The sequence below is a fragment of the Dermochelys coriacea genome, chromosome 3 (assembly GCF_009764565.3).
Source record: "Dermochelys coriacea isolate rDerCor1 chromosome 3, rDerCor1.pri.v4, whole genome shotgun sequence".
Taxonomy (NCBI): domain Eukaryota; kingdom Metazoa; phylum Chordata; order Testudines; family Dermochelyidae; genus Dermochelys; species Dermochelys coriacea.
The window spans coordinates 107,229,950-107,246,563 of record NC_050070.1 but is presented as its reverse complement, the minus strand read 5'-3'; the positions used below and the strand labels follow the sequence as shown (position 1 = coordinate 107,246,563).

At 38.1% G+C, this 16,614-nt stretch overlaps 2 protein-coding genes across 22 annotated transcripts in view; one reads left to right on the top strand and one right to left on the bottom strand.

Annotated features, from left to right (window-relative positions):
* REPS1 (RALBP1 associated Eps domain containing 1) overlaps window positions 1-6,978 on the top strand; it is a 112,672-nt gene extending 105,694 nt beyond the window's left edge. For 16 of the 17 annotated variants that reach the window (XM_038393866.2, XM_038393869.2, XM_038393864.2 and 13 more), the window contains 4 exons: window positions 395-490; window positions 1,121-1,269; window positions 2,500-2,605; window positions 5,613-6,978. In XM_038393866.2, coding sequence (XP_038249794.2) covers window positions 395-490; window positions 1,121-1,269; window positions 2,500-2,605; window positions 5,613-5,681 — 420 coding nt within the window. In that variant the 3' untranslated portion in view covers window positions 5,682-6,978. The remainder of the gene's footprint in view (window positions 1-394; window positions 491-1,120; window positions 1,270-2,499; window positions 2,606-5,612) is intronic. The other variant, XM_038393872.2, reaches the window with a different exon arrangement.
* Window positions 1-16,614, bottom strand: part of ECT2L (epithelial cell transforming 2 like) — a 58,874-nt gene that overhangs the window by 1,665 nt on the left and 40,595 nt on the right. Inside the window, exons 20-22 of one of the 5 annotated variants that reach the window (XM_038393856.2) lie at window positions 15,999-16,087; window positions 13,846-14,018; window positions 10,553-11,140 (exon numbers count right to left, since the gene is read on the bottom strand). In XM_038393856.2, coding sequence (XP_038249784.1) covers window positions 11,010-11,140; window positions 13,846-14,018; window positions 15,999-16,087 — 393 coding nt within the window. In that variant the 3' untranslated portion in view covers window positions 10,553-11,009. Of the gene's footprint in view, window positions 1-10,552; window positions 11,141-13,845; window positions 14,019-15,998; window positions 16,088-16,614 lie in introns of those variants that run through there. The other 4 variants (XM_043511092.1, XM_038393858.2, XM_038393863.2 and 1 more) reach the window with 4 other exon arrangements.

Sequence of the window (16,614 nt, the reverse complement as noted above, 5' to 3'; positions counted from 1 at the left end):
CTTTATTATTTGGTTGTCTCTTTATACTGAGGTTAGCTCTGGTAGCAAGAGGTTTATAATTTAGGGTCCAACAATCCTCTCTTGTTGCTGCCTCTCATAAAATGTAACTTTTCTACATGTCTCTGGTGATGTGATCTTATTGCAGATAAGAAAGAGTGAAAGTAGTGTGGCTAGGAGATTTACTAGATGGTGCTGGTAATCAGCTACAGCCCTTTCTTTCCATCCCTAAGCCTTTAAAGAGGACTTGGGCTCACATAAGAGACTTGACAATGTAAACTGTGTTCGTATAACGGAGAACATACCAGTCTGACATACCTGGCTATCATCCTAATTGTTACAGAATTAAATATTTGCAGAACAATACAGTGTTTCTAAACTGTCTAATTCTCTGTAGGTTGAAAAACCCTCTGATTCTGCAGGCTCCCTTAGAGTTGCCAAAACAGATGCCAGAGTTGAAGACAAGGCAGCTGGTAGTGTCCCTATTAATGCGGTATGTAAAATGAAATTTAAGGGGAAAGTGTAGGTTTTAACACACAGAAGAATGTGTATTAGAACAATTACCAGGTAGTGACTGCTACACCTGAGTTTGCAGAAGCTTCCATTTGAACTCAGTTTTCAAAGGCTCAGAACTTCTTGGAATATTTACGTTTTTGGCTAAAATATTACATGCTTGCTGGGCTGTTTACATCTAAAATTATGACAGAGGCTCACTTTAATGAAGGTAGATTGCTTACATGTAATAATCAGGTTGTTACCAAAATTGATTCATACAGGGGTTATTTTTAGGATTTTAGTCCATGGGGAACAGATGGCTGGAGCAGTTATTTTTATATAGTAGTAATTGACCTTGAGGTAGGGGTGTGTGTGTGTGTGTATATGTATATATATGTATATATATACACACACCTCAAGGTCAATTACTACTCCCTTGATATGAGTTATTCTCATGCAGTTTTACTGATGCCACCTGAGAGCACTCAAGTAGACCTGTTATGACTCAGTGTTCTCAGAACTCGTACAGTAAATGAATTAGTTTCACAGAAAGTTTTGCACAGCCAGTTGATTAGCAGAAATATAGTTCATTGAGATGTTTGCTTATGGGCTGCTTTTTGCCTCCAAGGGAAAAGGCACCACACCTCTTGCTCCACCACCAAAGCCTATTCGCAGAAGGTTAAAATCAGAAGATGAACTGAGACCTGAAGCTGAGGAGAATACACAGAAAACAGGTGTCATAGCTGCTGTTCTTGCTTCACAGCCATCTATCCCTAGGTAACCCAGGATGAGTACGAATGTCTTAATATTGGGAAGTTCACATTTAAACAGCAAATAAAACTGTTAGTTTACAGAAGAGCTACAAGAGATTTACAATGTGTGGAATAACTGTTAGAGGCTGTAAATCATATATATAAAACTATTAAGGGAGTCAGTATAAATGTTAAAGGTTTTTAATTAGATCCTCCCAAAAAATGTCCCGAGTAGTGTTGAGAGATACCTAATAAGGCACTCCAGTTGTCTGGATGAAAAACTTACTAACATTTTGCAAAATACATTGACTATCAAAAGTGCTGTGTAAATGTTAGTGTTGCATTGTTAATTTTAACTAAAGATGGTGAGTATGGATGGTCTTGAACTTAAATGTGCAGTTTTCATATTCTTTACCCTTTACAAGTCTATGCGAAACAATTAAATTAAAGTCAATCTGGCATTGTATCAGTAGTCTGGAAGGTGTAAATTTATTATAGCAATTTAAGAATGTAATTCATTGTATTTGTTCTGTAGGAAGCGGGTATGCAAAGCTTTTGTGCAAACAAGGCTAGTGTACTATGTGTTCTAGTGTATAGAAAGAAAAATAAGTGGGAAGAGTCACTAAATTACGTAAGGTTTCAGAGTAGCAGCCGTGTTAGTCTGTATTCGCAAAAAGAAAAGGAGTACTTGTGGCACCTTAGAGACTAACAAATTTATTAGAGCATAAGCTTTCGTGAGCTACAGCTCACTTCATCGGATGCATTTGGTGGAAAAAACAGAGGAGAGATTTATATACACACACACAGAGAACATGAAACAATGGGTTTATCATACACACTGTAAGGAGAGTGATCACTTAAGATAAGCCATCACCCACAGCAGGGGGGGGAAAAGGAGGAAAACCTTCCATGGTGACAAGCAGGTAGGCTAATTCCAGCAGTTAACAAGAATATCAGAGGAACAGTGGGGGGTGGGGTGGGAGGGAGAAATACCATGGGTTTTTTTCCACCAAATGCATCCGATGAAGTGAGCTGTAGCTCACGAAAGCTTATGCTCTAATAAATTTGTTAGTCTCTAAGGTGCCACAAGTACTCCTTTTCTTTTTTTAAATTATGTAAAAAAGTGTCCTCTGTACAGCTCTTGCTGAACACTTCAAATAGGGACTAAGGAATTGAATAGACTTACCGAAGTTAGTTATTTCTTGGAGTGCTTGGCAGTGAAAAGACTTCTAAAAACACTTTAATATATCCTCAGGTCCGTGGGGAAAGACAAGAAGGCAATTCAGGCATCAATTAGACGCAATAAGGAAACGAACACTGTTTTGGCCAGATTGAATAGTGAATTACAGCAACAATTAAAGGTAATACCATCATTCTCTTTGTATGTCAGTTTCTGAGAAGTAAGTGTGTGCACATGTGTAGGCTGAGATAGGATAGTGGTGGGGCCATTTAGGTACCGTGGTAGAGAACTGTGTATATTAACACACAAATTGTATATGGGCGAGGGCATAGGAGATGGCTGTTTAAAATGTTAAGCTGTTTTTATACATATGCAAATAACTGACTAGGCATTAGTACTGCTGAAAAAGATCTGTGGATAACATAGTATATCATAAATTAAATATGAGCCAGCTATGTGGTACGGTTGCGAAAAAGGTTAATATTCTGGGGTGTATTAATAGTATTTTATATAAGACATGGGAGGTAATTGTCTCACTGTACTTGACACTGATGAGGCCTCAGCTGCATTATGGTGTCCGCTTTTGGGCACCACATTTAACAAAATGTGGCCAAATTGGAGAAAGTCAAGGGAAGAGCAACAAAAATGATAAATATAGAAAACCTGACCTATGAGGAAAAGTTAATAAATAAATACAATAAAAACACCTAAGCTTGTTTAGTCTTGAGAAAAGATGATTTGGTGAGGAGACCTGATAAGTCTTCAAATATGTTAAGGGCTGTTATAAAGAGGAAGGTGACTGGTTATTTGTTCTCCATGTCCACTGAAGGAAGGATAAGAAGTAATCATCTTAATCTGCAGCAAGAGAGATTTGGGTTTAGTATTAGCAAAAACTATATAAGGATAGTTAAGCACTGGAATAGGCTTCAAAGAGAGGTCATGGAATCCCTATCATTGGAGGTTTTTTAAGAACAAGTTTGACAAACAGCTGACAGGGATGGTCTAGGTATACTTTGTCCTGCCTCAATGCAGGAGGCTGGAGTAGATGACCTCTCAAGGTCCCTTTCATCTCTACATTTCTATGAGTCTGATTACAGGAGATAGCCATTTGCAATGTGCTCTTATGGAACTCTGAAAATAGAAAGGACAAGAAAATTAGTTTGTGTTGAAGTGTTTCTACAAGATGCCGCCTTGATTCTAATTATCTTGATATTACTAATTAACATGCTGTTAAGTATAGCAAAAATAAGACTAGAAGAATTAACTTGTACATTTAATATCACTATTATGAGATGAAGGTACAGTAACTCCTCACTTAGTTATCCCAGTTAATGTGGTTATATTGCTGATCAATTAGAGAACATATCCTTTAAAGTTGCGCAATGCTGCCTTATAGTGTTTAGCAGCCGCCTGCTTTGTCCACTGCTTGCAGAAAGAGCAGCCCATTGGAGCCAGCTGGTGGAGGCTTGGAACCAGGGTGGACCAGTAGCCCCCCTATCAGCTCCCCGCTCCCCCAAGTTCCCTGTGTGGCAGCCGCCCAGCCGGCTATCAATTGCCTGCAGTTCAGCTATCCCTTCCCCCACTGCCATATGCTGCTCCTGCCCTCTGCCTTGGAGTTCTTCCTGGGAGCCTCCTGCTTGCTGTGTCAGGGCTGCGGGTGGAAAGAGGGGTGCTAATGTCAGAGTGTCCCCTTCCCCCCTGCTCCGGCCCCCCACTTACCCCATCTCCATAGAGCAGGAGGGACACACAACAGGTCTCAGGACGGAGGGAGCTTGCTGGCAGCAGCTGCTGTCTCAACTTGGTGATCTATTTAAAAAGGCAATGTACTTAGAGTGGGGTCAGTGTAGTTAAAGGTGCAATGCGTATCTCTCTCTCTCTCACACACACACTCTGTCTCTGTCTGCCATGCTGTCTCCCCTCCCTCCATTTTTGCTGCCTTGTAAAGTGTGAGGCTACATTAACAACAATATGTTAATCCTTGAGGGCCTAGTCAATTGCTAGTTCATCATTTAGCAATAAGGCATTCCCTGGGAAATATCCCACCTTCTTCCACCCTCTGACTTCACCACCTCAACCAAGCTTCACAATCATCATTGCTGTGTACAGTATTAAATTGTTGTTTAAAACTTATTGTGTGTGTGTGTGTGTGTGTGTGTGTGTGTGTGTGTGTGTGTGTATATATATATATCTATCTTTTGTCTGGTGAAAAAAGTTTCCCTGGAACCTAACCCCCCCCATTTACATTAATTCTTATGGGGAAATTGGATTCACTTAACATCGTTTCACTTAAAGTTGCATTTTTCAGGAACATAACTACAATGTTAAGCGAGGAGTTATTGTATTTGGAAAAGTAGCAAAAGTACTTAGCAGAGCATTTGTGTTTTTTTCCTCAGCCTCGAAGGGGGGGGGAATCAAATCCTGAAACATGTTAATGAAACATAAAGCACAAAACACTGATTCATTTTGTAAGCATAGTATTGAAAAAAATAAAGAGGCACAAAATGTCTGAAATTCAAAAATTGTAGTTCAGGAAATAAACACAAGAAAACAGTCACCAGTCTAACCTAACTAGTTAAATTGCTCACTGTTGTCTTGTGCTTTACCTTTTGAATTTGTCTTTGGATGCCAGTGTACTTTTACCTGATTTATTTTTTCAGCACCTCGTCTTAGTTATGAATTTCATACTAAACCAATCTAAATGTCCTAAAATGTTGAATTTATGCTATGCTGGCTAGATAGAAGTGCAGGTCATTTAGAAAACTGACAAATCTGAATTCAGATCTGTATTATAGTTCTTTAAAGACAGTTGGGATTCACTAAAAACAAACTTCAAGTTCATGAAACTTTAACCAAGTGAAATTCTGCCTCACTCTCTTCTCCCAATTTTATTTGAAAATGTGTATAAATTCATGCCTACTTATCCTTGCCTAGTATGTAGGTGGCACAAAAAGGAATGCAGCCTGCTAAATGGCTTTATTTTTGAACAAAGGTCTCATTCATAGTGTGCAGAATTCACTAGCCGAGGCTCTGATTCAGCTGAAGTGAGGGGGTTCTTGTATTCTTTAGAGAACAACTTGAAGTGAGTGCCCAAAGCTGATGCTAACATTTACCTTATTTTGATCACAGTAAGAATTTTTTCACAATGTTCTTTCACTTTGGACTGTAAATTGAAAATCTTTCCTTTCCAGGATGTTCTTGAAGAGAGAATCTCCCTGGAAGTCCAACTGGAACAGCTTCGACCCTTCTCTCACCTATAAGCCAATTGCCGTTAACTGTGAATTTACTAAATTTGGAAAGGGGGATTGGGTTCAAAGCCTATTGAAAGACCCATTCATTCAGCTCAATGCGCTCTATTCAACATTAAATTTTGTGATTCTGTTCTGTCCAATTTGTCCATCTTTGCATTTAAGTATTTTAACTCCAATCCAAAAAATCAGGGTAACCTTTTTCCTTGAATGTTATGCATCTTGGCACTGCCTCCCTTGCCATTTCCTTGGGAATGCATGATCTTTCTGCTTGAGTTGAGTTTGCACAGTTTCAGTGGCCAAACACTTCCAACTGGAATTAATTACCTAATGGTTTCTATATTTCATGTCAAAGAAAACGACAGCTCGTCAGTTAACTTTTAACATTAAAGCACACGTATACCATAAATGCCTCTTACACTGCAGCATTTGTTTTATTGTGTAAAACAGGAAAACTAATCTGGTATGTGAACCAAAATTGATCTCCCAAACCTCCTTTCACAAGTTAGCAAGTGATTCACAATTCCAGAAAGCCTGCCTTCCCCCCCTCCCCCCCCCCCCCAATAAAGTAGCTCCCTCAGGCTGCCACAGAGTTTCTTGCAGGCTACCTTGCCATATCATCTAAAATTGGTTATTTCAACTGTTTCATATTTTGTGCAGTATGTGACCAGATTGCCAGGTGTTCACATTTTTCCACTCATGATCTTGATTCAGCCGCATGCATATAAATGACCTATGGTACAACTGATACTACACGTAACAGACCTTCCTCGGTCATCCCTTCTGTGAAAAGAATTGGGTGTTAATTCCCAATGTATTGATTGCACATTTCCTGAGCACTACCTGTAAATGCATGCTTCACACATGACCTTTTATTAATATCATATCCACCAGTCTTTACTGTAACAGATTGTACTGTCAAGTAATGTGTCAATACCTCTCTGAACTTCTAATTCCCAGCCAAAAAATAAACAGTTTGTTCTTAGGACTTCTGGGTTACCTTCTGTTACCTTGTCTCCAGGCCTTATTCTTCTGGCATATAGACAGGCTTCACTATTAACAAAAAGTTCCCTGAGTGTATCCTGTTGTTCGAGTTGATGTACTGTATTAGGATTTGTTGTATATTGTATGATACACACCTTTTGATCTCATATGTAAATTTGCATTAATTGCTGACTAACAGCAGATATTCTATTTAATGGCTTCTTCTGGCTGTGGGATCATAGATGTTAAACCACATGGATGTGTCTCAGAATCAGAACTAGCAATTGTGTGATTTTTACACCAATAAAACAGCACAATATTTTAATTTTGTTGATTCATCTTTAACTGGAACTTGTAAAACTTACAAATCTGCAGGAATATATTTTTAAATCTTTTTGATGGCAGTCACAAGGAGCAGTAGATCCCTTCGTTCTTCTAGTTTTCAGCTATTGGCCATCTTGGATTTTCTTGGTAAAGTGAGACTAGCCTTCATTTATGTTAATATAGCCACACAAACTGTCTCGTTTCTAGTGTACAAGCATAAGGGATGCAGTGTGGTGCAGTGGCTAAAGCACTGGACTGGGACTCAGATTGGGTTCCATTCCTGGATCTGCCACTTGCCTACTGGAAGACCTTTGGTCAGTCGTGTTACCTCTTTGTGCCTTAGCTTCCCCATCTGTAAAATGGGGATAATGATACTGACCTCCTTTGCAAAGCTCTGAGATCTATTGATGAAAAGCACTAAGGTAGAATGGATATGATCTTAAATTTATAAATAAACCTAGGTATACTGTATAAAAGCAGAATGCTGCTGCAATGTAACTCTTGTGTAAGAAGACGGTAACTAATAAATTACATTATCTAGAATTTCTGTGAAAGTACCTTCTGAATGTAATCAAACTAAATGGATCACAGTTTAGAAGTCATTGACCTTCCCTTTTCTTTTTGCGAATACAGACTAACACGGCTGCTACTCTGAAACCTGTCAAAATTAACCATGTTACCAATTGATTATTGAAAAGCACATTTTAAATCAAATTTTCCACAGTTTATGCTATTTACTACTTGCAATTCTGTTTGGACAGTGAAAATAGATTAGTATGTTTCCCTTTCTGATTACTGTACGTTGACAGGATATTTGCAGTTTTCAAAAATACTGTGGGGGAATTTTACTACTCTAACACCTGTTTCAGTTCTGTTTTTTGAAAATGTCATGGAAACATTGTTTTCTTTTGTACATATGCAAACTAGCATTCCTTAACATAGAAGTAATGAATTTCACACTGTGAAATGAAAAAAGAGGATCTTTTTATTTGCATGTAGGTGGATTGAGATTTCTATAATTAACTTTTTTAAAAAATAACTTGTTTAAAAAATAAACTGCCTATATAGAAATCACACTTGCACAATATGTTGTCAATTAGTAGATTAAGTGTCAGACTAAATTTAGTGAAATCAGGTATAAGCGAAAAGGAAAAATGCAAGGCAATCCAGAAAAGTTATTAATCTAAGATCACTTCACCATTGTAACTAATTATCAAGTAGCTTGGTAATACTGAAAGACCATATGCTGCACTTTCCAACTGGGTCCTCTGGTACAATCAAGGAACATGATTTTTTTAAAACTGTGTGCATGTAATTGTCCATGCAGTTTTGTTTATAAAAATAGATTTTTTTAAAAAAAATCATAAATCAGACATTCAGACCTTTGAATTAAAGGTAAAAAAAACTTTTAATCTCAAATCCTGAATGCATGATTGGATCTCAATGTCTCAAATCCTTGCAATGGAATCAACAAAATTGTACATCAAATACATCAAATTAAGATCTTAATTGCAGAAATGCCACTTTTATATCTAGGCAGGATAAATAGGATGACTGTTTTTTTAAAGTTTTCTTGTGATTTATTTTTGAATGCTCATTATGTGAACTTAAAACCAAATTTTTAATTCAGAAAAAAATCTGAACTACTAAAGAGCTAGTTTAATTTCTCATCTTCACTATAATCTTTTGTTTTAAGAACATCATATTACGTGGTGGTCATCAACAGTTAACTCATCTAAAAAATGTGGACACGATTTATTTTCAGTAAAAAGTAATTGTCTAATTCCTAGAGGAAATCGGTGGGATGCAAAACTTAATTGTTTTAATATTCCCTCATCATTCTCTTCTGTCTCCCATTTGTTCTAGCTATCTGTTGCATCTTGTTATAATCCTAGATTGATTCTGAGCTCTTTGGGCTAGAGACTCTGTATTTGTACAGTGCCCAGGACAATGTGGTTGCAATCTATGATGCTGCTGCGTGCTACTGCAGTGTGAGTAGTTTAGGGAATAAATAGGGGAGGAAGGATAAATGCCAATACAGTTCATACACAAACCATTGTTTGCACACAGTATTTTTCTTCAAACTGGTTGGAAAAACTTAACTTATTACAGGCTGCTATAACAAGCAGCATCAATTTCTTGGTCCGATTTTTCTCTTCCTGCGAGCACCTTGCCCCCCTCCCCCCATCTTTTCTCTCTACTAATTTGTCTCTTCTTCCACCATTCCTGGTGCTGAAACTGTTGCTTTTTCCCCCCTCAATACCCATTAATTGTCCTCTCCCATGTCTATCTACAAAATAAAATTGAATATTTGAAAAGCCTTTTTTTTAAGGCAGTGCTACTTTAAAAATTACAGTGACAGTCTAAATTATTCTTCCGGCTTTCTCTTGTCCATCTCAAGGGTCGCTCATTTTCATCCCAAAGGCACCAATTCAGTCTTACATGGACTGGATTTTTATCACTTATTACTGAAAAATACATCTGACATCCAGACTAGAGAATTACAAAATGAAGGTTATAAAAGGTTATTTATACTAAAGGAATGAATCCACAGCATTTTTAAATTTACTACATGAATAATTTTTGTCCTTCATTGAGTCTGCCAAACATTGTTCTTCATTTGGGCCTTGGTAGGTTGAGATACACTTCTCCTCCCACCTCTATTGTGTGCTCATAAGTTTTATTCACTAGGGGCTTGTATACCTAGCAATTTCCTCTGTTGCAAGCCAGGGTGTGATCTATAGTGCACCAGCTTACCCCTCAGTAACGTCCTGTGTGGTCACTGCTACAGTGCAATGAAAGTTCTAGAGTGGTACTGCTCTTTGAAGTAGCAGTAGGCTAAGCTGCACTTTGGAGCTTTCACAGCACTGTGGTAGTGTCCATATTGAATATTCCTGAGCAGCAAGCTGAAACACTGTAAATTCGCACCTTGGCTTGCTGTGCAGTAACTTGCTGTGTAGACAAGCCCTAAAAATAATTTACCAAAATACACTTGCAGAAGAATTTGTCTTAATCTTCTTGTTAATAATAAGCACAAAATCTCATCATTTTACTGAGAAGGAAGTTCTTGAAGTAGTGTTTGAAACATTTTACGTCTTAATCTTTAATGAACACATTTCTATTCCATGATAACAAATTGCAAGAATTCCTTGACATTAGATTCCTAAAAATGTAAGAACAGACCCAGAGCAAATAGTAATTCTAGGGGAAAGATAAGGAGCTGTTCGTTCATGTAAATTCTAAACATAACTTACCTATTCTTGTTACTATCGTGCTTAAATACCTTCTACAGCAGTCCTTGTTGGGTGATTTCATTTTCAACTACGAATTATACTTCCAAAAGCTATGTCTTTGTAACATCTAACTTATTTTTATTTCCCAGAGCCTGTATACTTTATTATTCATATTGCTGTACTAATTTTTTTTAGTACAATTTTCACTCAGTGAGGAATTGTGAAAATCCAGGACTTTGGTCTTTAATAAAAATGGCAAAAAAGTAAAATGTTTCTATCTCCTTAATGCCCTTTGTAACTATGATATAAGGAATTAATGGGTAGTACATACCGAGAATATACCAGTTAAAATGTCTTGTTACCCATAACCAAACTAGTGTTGTCCACTCGTGCAATCAGTGGAGAAAATCTAAAGCCCTTTTCATAACAGAGTCTCGATGAATTAACAGCTTTCTTCCAGTTTCTCATACAGTGAAGATTTTTATGAAGGCCATTAAGTCACATTGTGCAGATTTTGCCTTAAGTTCTCAAGACAAAATGGATTTGTACTAGTGTGATCTTTTTAAAAAAAGATCAGTCTTACAGGTCGACAATGAGTTTTGATTCTACTGTAAATTTCTGCAGTCTAAAGCTCACACACGATGGTACTCTATGAGCCACTATCGAAAGGAATGCTAACTTCTTGGTAAGGTGTGGAATTTGAGCAAAAGTCCTCAGAGTAGGTAACTGCACAAAAATCTGTTCACAAATAATTAGTGCGCACTACAGGAGTTGAGCATCTGAAACACTAAGATGAATCTCAGTTCTTTTCAATGCTACAGTTGATTGCACTTTGTAGTGCAGACAGCCATGTAAATTTATCATCTTCATCCTCTGTAGAACAAATCCATTGGCGTTTTGGGCCTTGTAGAATAAATGCATTCTTTATATCTGTTAGTGTGTAAAAAAGAAAGAGAGGCTTTAGTGTATTAACTGCTCTTGACCAATAGGTTATCTGGGGGATAGGTGGTAGTTTCATAGAATCTTGCAAATAGCTTTACTCTTAAATTTTGACTTCCAATGGTTTAAGGACATAACGAATAGCAAAAGATACTTCTGCTTGTCTGATTTAAGAATATGTAGAGCTGTATCATATGGGAAACCCCTAGAATACAGCCCACAAAGTGAGATAGATATCAGAGGGGAGACACTGGACAGTGTTAAGTCATGTTTTTAGGAATCGTGTTTGCTAAAAGTTTGAAATCTAAAGATATGCTGACTTTCAACCCTCCTAAATTGGTGTATAACATAGCTCCAGTGACCTGCACTGGGCTCTCTGAGGGAGTTATGCTAACTTAATCTAGCAATAGATCTGGCCTTCTTTGTTTAAGATTTTTTTTTTTTACTCTATTGGTTGCTTAGGCTCTTGGGGATGGGGAGGAGCAGACAGAAGCTACTAAGCATTTCACCATGGGTGAGGATTGGGAGGGGTATGGAGGGGTATTGCCTCCCCAAACTGGATACATCGCAGAGGTGAAGCATGGCAGGGAGGGTCAGATTTTTCTCTCCCTTCTATTTGGCCCTGCTTCCTTCATGCGGAGCAATGTTTGGGGGCAGGGGAGTGAGCAGTGATACTAGGCGCTGTGTCCAGGTCAGCTTCCCCACCTGGGCTGCGTAAGGAGAGGGCAACAGAGCAGTTCCTGATCCTCACAGCAGAGCTTCAGCTTGGGGCTATTTCAATTTTACTAGCCCATAAAAGAGACTTATCTAGCTACCTGTGGTTCTTGGACATTCTAATAAGCACCAGTAACACTGTAGCAAGTGAGCATAAGATCAGAGCTGCTTCTCAAGGGTCTGTGCAGTGTACACTGACTGTGTCAAGCCCAGGTAAGTGACAGAGTGAACAAGGAAGGTTAAATGTGAGTGGAATGTGCTCAAACAGATGGGCAAAGGGGACCGGCTTTAGCCATGGATTTGTTTGATATGTGCATTGCATGAACTAATTCTTAAGAACTAATTCATTATGATTGAACGGGGAAAGGATCAAACTTGAATATTTTTTTTCAGGTACAGGAGTGAAATTCAGCCAAAATGTCCAGATATCAGAAATAGTTATTGAATAGTGAAAGCTTTTAGATTGTGTAATAAGAGCACTCCATCTGCTGAGGAGAGCTCAAGGAGGAACAATGGAAGAGTTAGCTCTGATGGGTGCCCTAATTAGTGCTGTGTGAATAACACGATGTTTTGGTTCGCTGGCAATTCTGAAAAATGGAAGAAAAAAAATGTTTGGGGTCAAACTAAAATCAATGTTTTTAAAATGTTCAGTGAATCGAAACCTAAAAAGATTGTTTTGGACCGAATGATGTGTTCTGCTTAAGCGGAACAAAAAACATTAAAATGCTTGAATCTTTTAAATTTTTAAATAAAATGAAGTACATTTTGAAAATTTTGAATCAAAAAATGAAAATCTTTCTTTCTGAAAATGTCAAAACACATCAGTTTTTTCAGAATTTTTTTAGGCTTTGTCATCCAAAACAGTGCAGTGAAAATGACACACATTCACAATGTTTTGGTGTTGCTCAGTTTGTATTTTTTGCAGAAAAATTTAGCGTTGAAAAAACTTCACGCAGCTATAGTCCTAATGGTGGGTCTATCTCTGAAGTCTAAAGCCTCTGGAGCCTCAAAGAGAGGGAGAGAAGGAAAACACAGCTGCAGGGTGCATTCTCCAAACCCTGTTACTCATACTCTTCTGCCTGCTAAATTACAGGAAGACTTTAGCCAAGCTTGTGTTTTGTTCTCTATTCTATATCTCCTTTGCATTCAGGGTCCCATGAAAAGTCACCAGTCCCTACTGACTGCTGGAAAATACTGGTAATAGTAATTTGGAAGTTAAAATAAGCGGGCCTGGGAGTCAAGCTGATTTACTGCCTTGCACTGTGACAGTGGCAGAATGCAATATTGCTGTCTCCCATTGACATATGCTGGCTTTTGCTTCAGCTTTTGCCCTTCCATGGGTGGATGATGATAGCTTCCCGTGTAAGTGATTGTTTAAAACACACGTGCACACAGTGTTATCTATATGGGATGTAGAGGGAAGAAACCATGCAAGGGTAGGTCTGCACTAGAGTTTTTAACTTAATTGCTAATTAACTGAAATTAGTCTGTTTGTACATGGTAGTTGGAACACTTCACAAATGCTTGTTCCAGGATACGCAGACTTTTGGTTTACCCTGCGCTCCGTGCTTGTGGCTCTTCCACACTAACTTGTACAAACTTGTTAGTTAACTCAAGTCATTTGGCAATCAAGTGGAATTTAAAAAAAAAAAAAAAACCTCCAGTGTAGGCAGACCCTAAGCCAGAACTCTGCAATGATCAGAACTGCTCAACATGGGTCAGGATAAGGGGTGATAATTACCTAAAGTGTAGTGTTAGCTGAACTTGTGTATGGTGATTTAGTCCATCCGCTTTTGGGAAACACTGTAAAGAACTGTAGCTTGGTACCTTACAGCCTTACACCTCACCCACATAAATACAAAGGGCCCATCCTCATGTTTACATTAGTTCTTATTTAGGCCAAATTCAACTGCAGATTATAGCCCACAGCATAGAACATTCTAAACTGACATTGATCACTGGAGGAACATTATAAAACATACATTTTGAATGTTGAATGTCTTCTATAACAAGCCTGTGAAGAGCTACTGATGCCAAGAACTGGTAAGTTGTTTTTGGGGTCCGTTCAAATGGAATATAAGAGATGCTGCGGTTTGAAATAACAAGTGCATCGTTGAAAAGAAAAAGGCTAAGATCGCTGATGTGTTCATAGAGCCTGTCAAAAGGGAAAAAAATTACTTGCATGCTTAAAACGTTGAAATATGCGGAAATCTAAAGAGGCTTCTGAGAACTAGGGCTTGTCTACACTACCGCGCGGGGTCGATCTAAGATGTGCAACTTCAGCTACATGAATAGTGTAGCTGAAGTAGACGTACTTAGATCTCCTTACCGCGGTATCTTCACTGCGGTAAGTCGAAAGCTGACGCTCTCCCGTCAACTTCACTTGCGCTCCTTGGTCTGGTGGACTATACTAGACGCAATAAATCGACTCCCGCTGGATCGATCACTGCCCATCGATCCGGCGGGTATTTTAGACAAGCCCCTGGTGTAGCTACATCAGAGTTATTAGTGCTGCTACAGTATATTAATATCAGTGTTTTTTTCTTGTCTTTCTAAGTGATAATAATTGTGAAGGGGCCAATAACACAGGGAAGATCTGACACTGGAAACAAAAGTGGGGATGATAGAATCTTTAAGTTCTGTATTATATTAATTTACATTGCAAGTAAAATACATGTAGGGCTACAATTACAACTTCGGGTTCTGGTGATACCGAACATTCACTCTTCATTCTCATAGCTGGTTATAAGAATCCCTTAAGCTGCAGCTAATAGTGTTGGGGAATACATAACTTTTTTGACAATCCACAGAGGCTTCAAATTTTGGTTTTTAATTTAAGTTCCTAATGACTTTCAGGTGAACTGAGAATCCAATTAGAACTTCCAGCATTTGGGAAGTGGCTGTTCCTTTATACCAAAGTTGTTTGGCTGCTCTGTACTGTTAACTGTGAAGAGTTGGAATTTGAGTTGTCCTTTGCCCTGTTTTCAATAGAATTGTGGCTTCACTACAAGTAGCTTTCTCTTCTCATCAAGACTGAGTCCTTCTACCTTCTATTCTTGGCACTGCCAGCCTGTTGCAAGTGTTCAAAACTAGGTTTTGAAAAAGAGCTTCTCTCATATTTATGTGACAACAAACTTGGAAAATTTTAGATCTAATACTACCAGTCTCTTAATTTCAGTACACATTTTTGTGGCTCCTCCATTCTGGAACTAAGCTATTTAAATTGCATTTTCCCCTCACCCAAGTCAGGTTTTGAACTTTCCTTTAAATGTGTTCTGTTTACACTCTAGTCTTAAACATTGTAATTTAGAAGAATTACAAGCAGGAAAATTCTTCTGCAATTCATACGTATACCGCTCCAGTCATGTTGCTGTATGATGAAGTAGAAGAAGGTTGTTTGTAGGAGACAGGCTCTTACTAAAACACACATCTGAAATACCAGCAAAAGATGCAGAAAATAACCAGACAAGTGAATTGTTATTTGTAGACTTTTCTCAGTTTCACACCAGCATGAAAACTTCTTAAATATGGAGCTGATTATTTTTTTCAACTTTTACAGATGAGAGAGAGCTGACAGGTTCTGGTTCCTCTGCTGGAAATCAAAAATTGAAGCTGGAAACAGTCACATCTAAGTAGTGGTATCATCACTCCGGTCAATTAATTTGTCTCCACAGTTGAGACAAAAAAAACCTGTTGGAAGAGATGGGTGCTACCAGATAAAGAAATTTGAAGGCAGTTTATTCTTTAGTTACTGTGGCCTTCAGCCATGTAGGCACACTACCTTGGACGTGAACCTGATAATTATCGAACATGAGTATTATCTAATATTATGTTAATTCAGTGCTGCCTCAGAGCTCACAAAAGGAAAACAAGAAGAATGCAATTTGTTACCCACTTCCCGCAGGAAGTTGATGGAAGTGGAATATGACCACTTCATGCTAATGACTGATCTCTCCTCAGTGCTCCAGAGGAATATGTAACTCCTCCACTTGATTCTTTCCACTCCAAAATTTCCTCAGGCACATTGGCAAGGACCTGGGACAACTTCTTTCCAACTCCAAATTAGCAACCAGTCACCTGTGAGATCTAGTGTGTTATCACTCCCCCTTTGGTATTTTTTAATATATTTGTTTACCTGAATGAAACACAGATTTCCTCAGAACAGCAGCTAAACTGGGATACATCTTGTACTCTAATCAGATACCTGTTGGCTTCTAATAAATTCTGTGGATTAAACATTACAGGATTAAAAGACATGGAAATCAAACGTTGGTTTCAGAGTTTATCCAGATATGTTAATTACAAGATTAAGTCACAATAGACTGACAATGAGAGAATATGGGGTTATTTTTTTGTTTGTTTTATTAATCAGGCCTCCTTTGTGTCCAGAATTTTGATCTGAGTACTGCCTCTAAAATGGATTAAAACTGTCAGATATCTTTTGGTTATTTACCAGATACAGAAAAAAAAATTCTGCAAATTGTGGCTTCTCCTGAAATACAGCTCAACTGAATTAGACATTGACATGGCTGAGTGAGTCACCACTTGGCTTCTATGTTTAATTAAGCAAATGTTATAGGTAGGGCTGGCTAAAAATTTTCTGACAACTATTTTTCAACAAATTTTTTTTGGGTTTTTTTCATGTCTGCTTTCCACAGAAAATCTCAATTTTTCATCAAACACCCCAAAAAGTGAAATATTTTGAGCCCCAAACCAAAATAATTTGGATATCCTGCTGTGGTGCCTCAGGA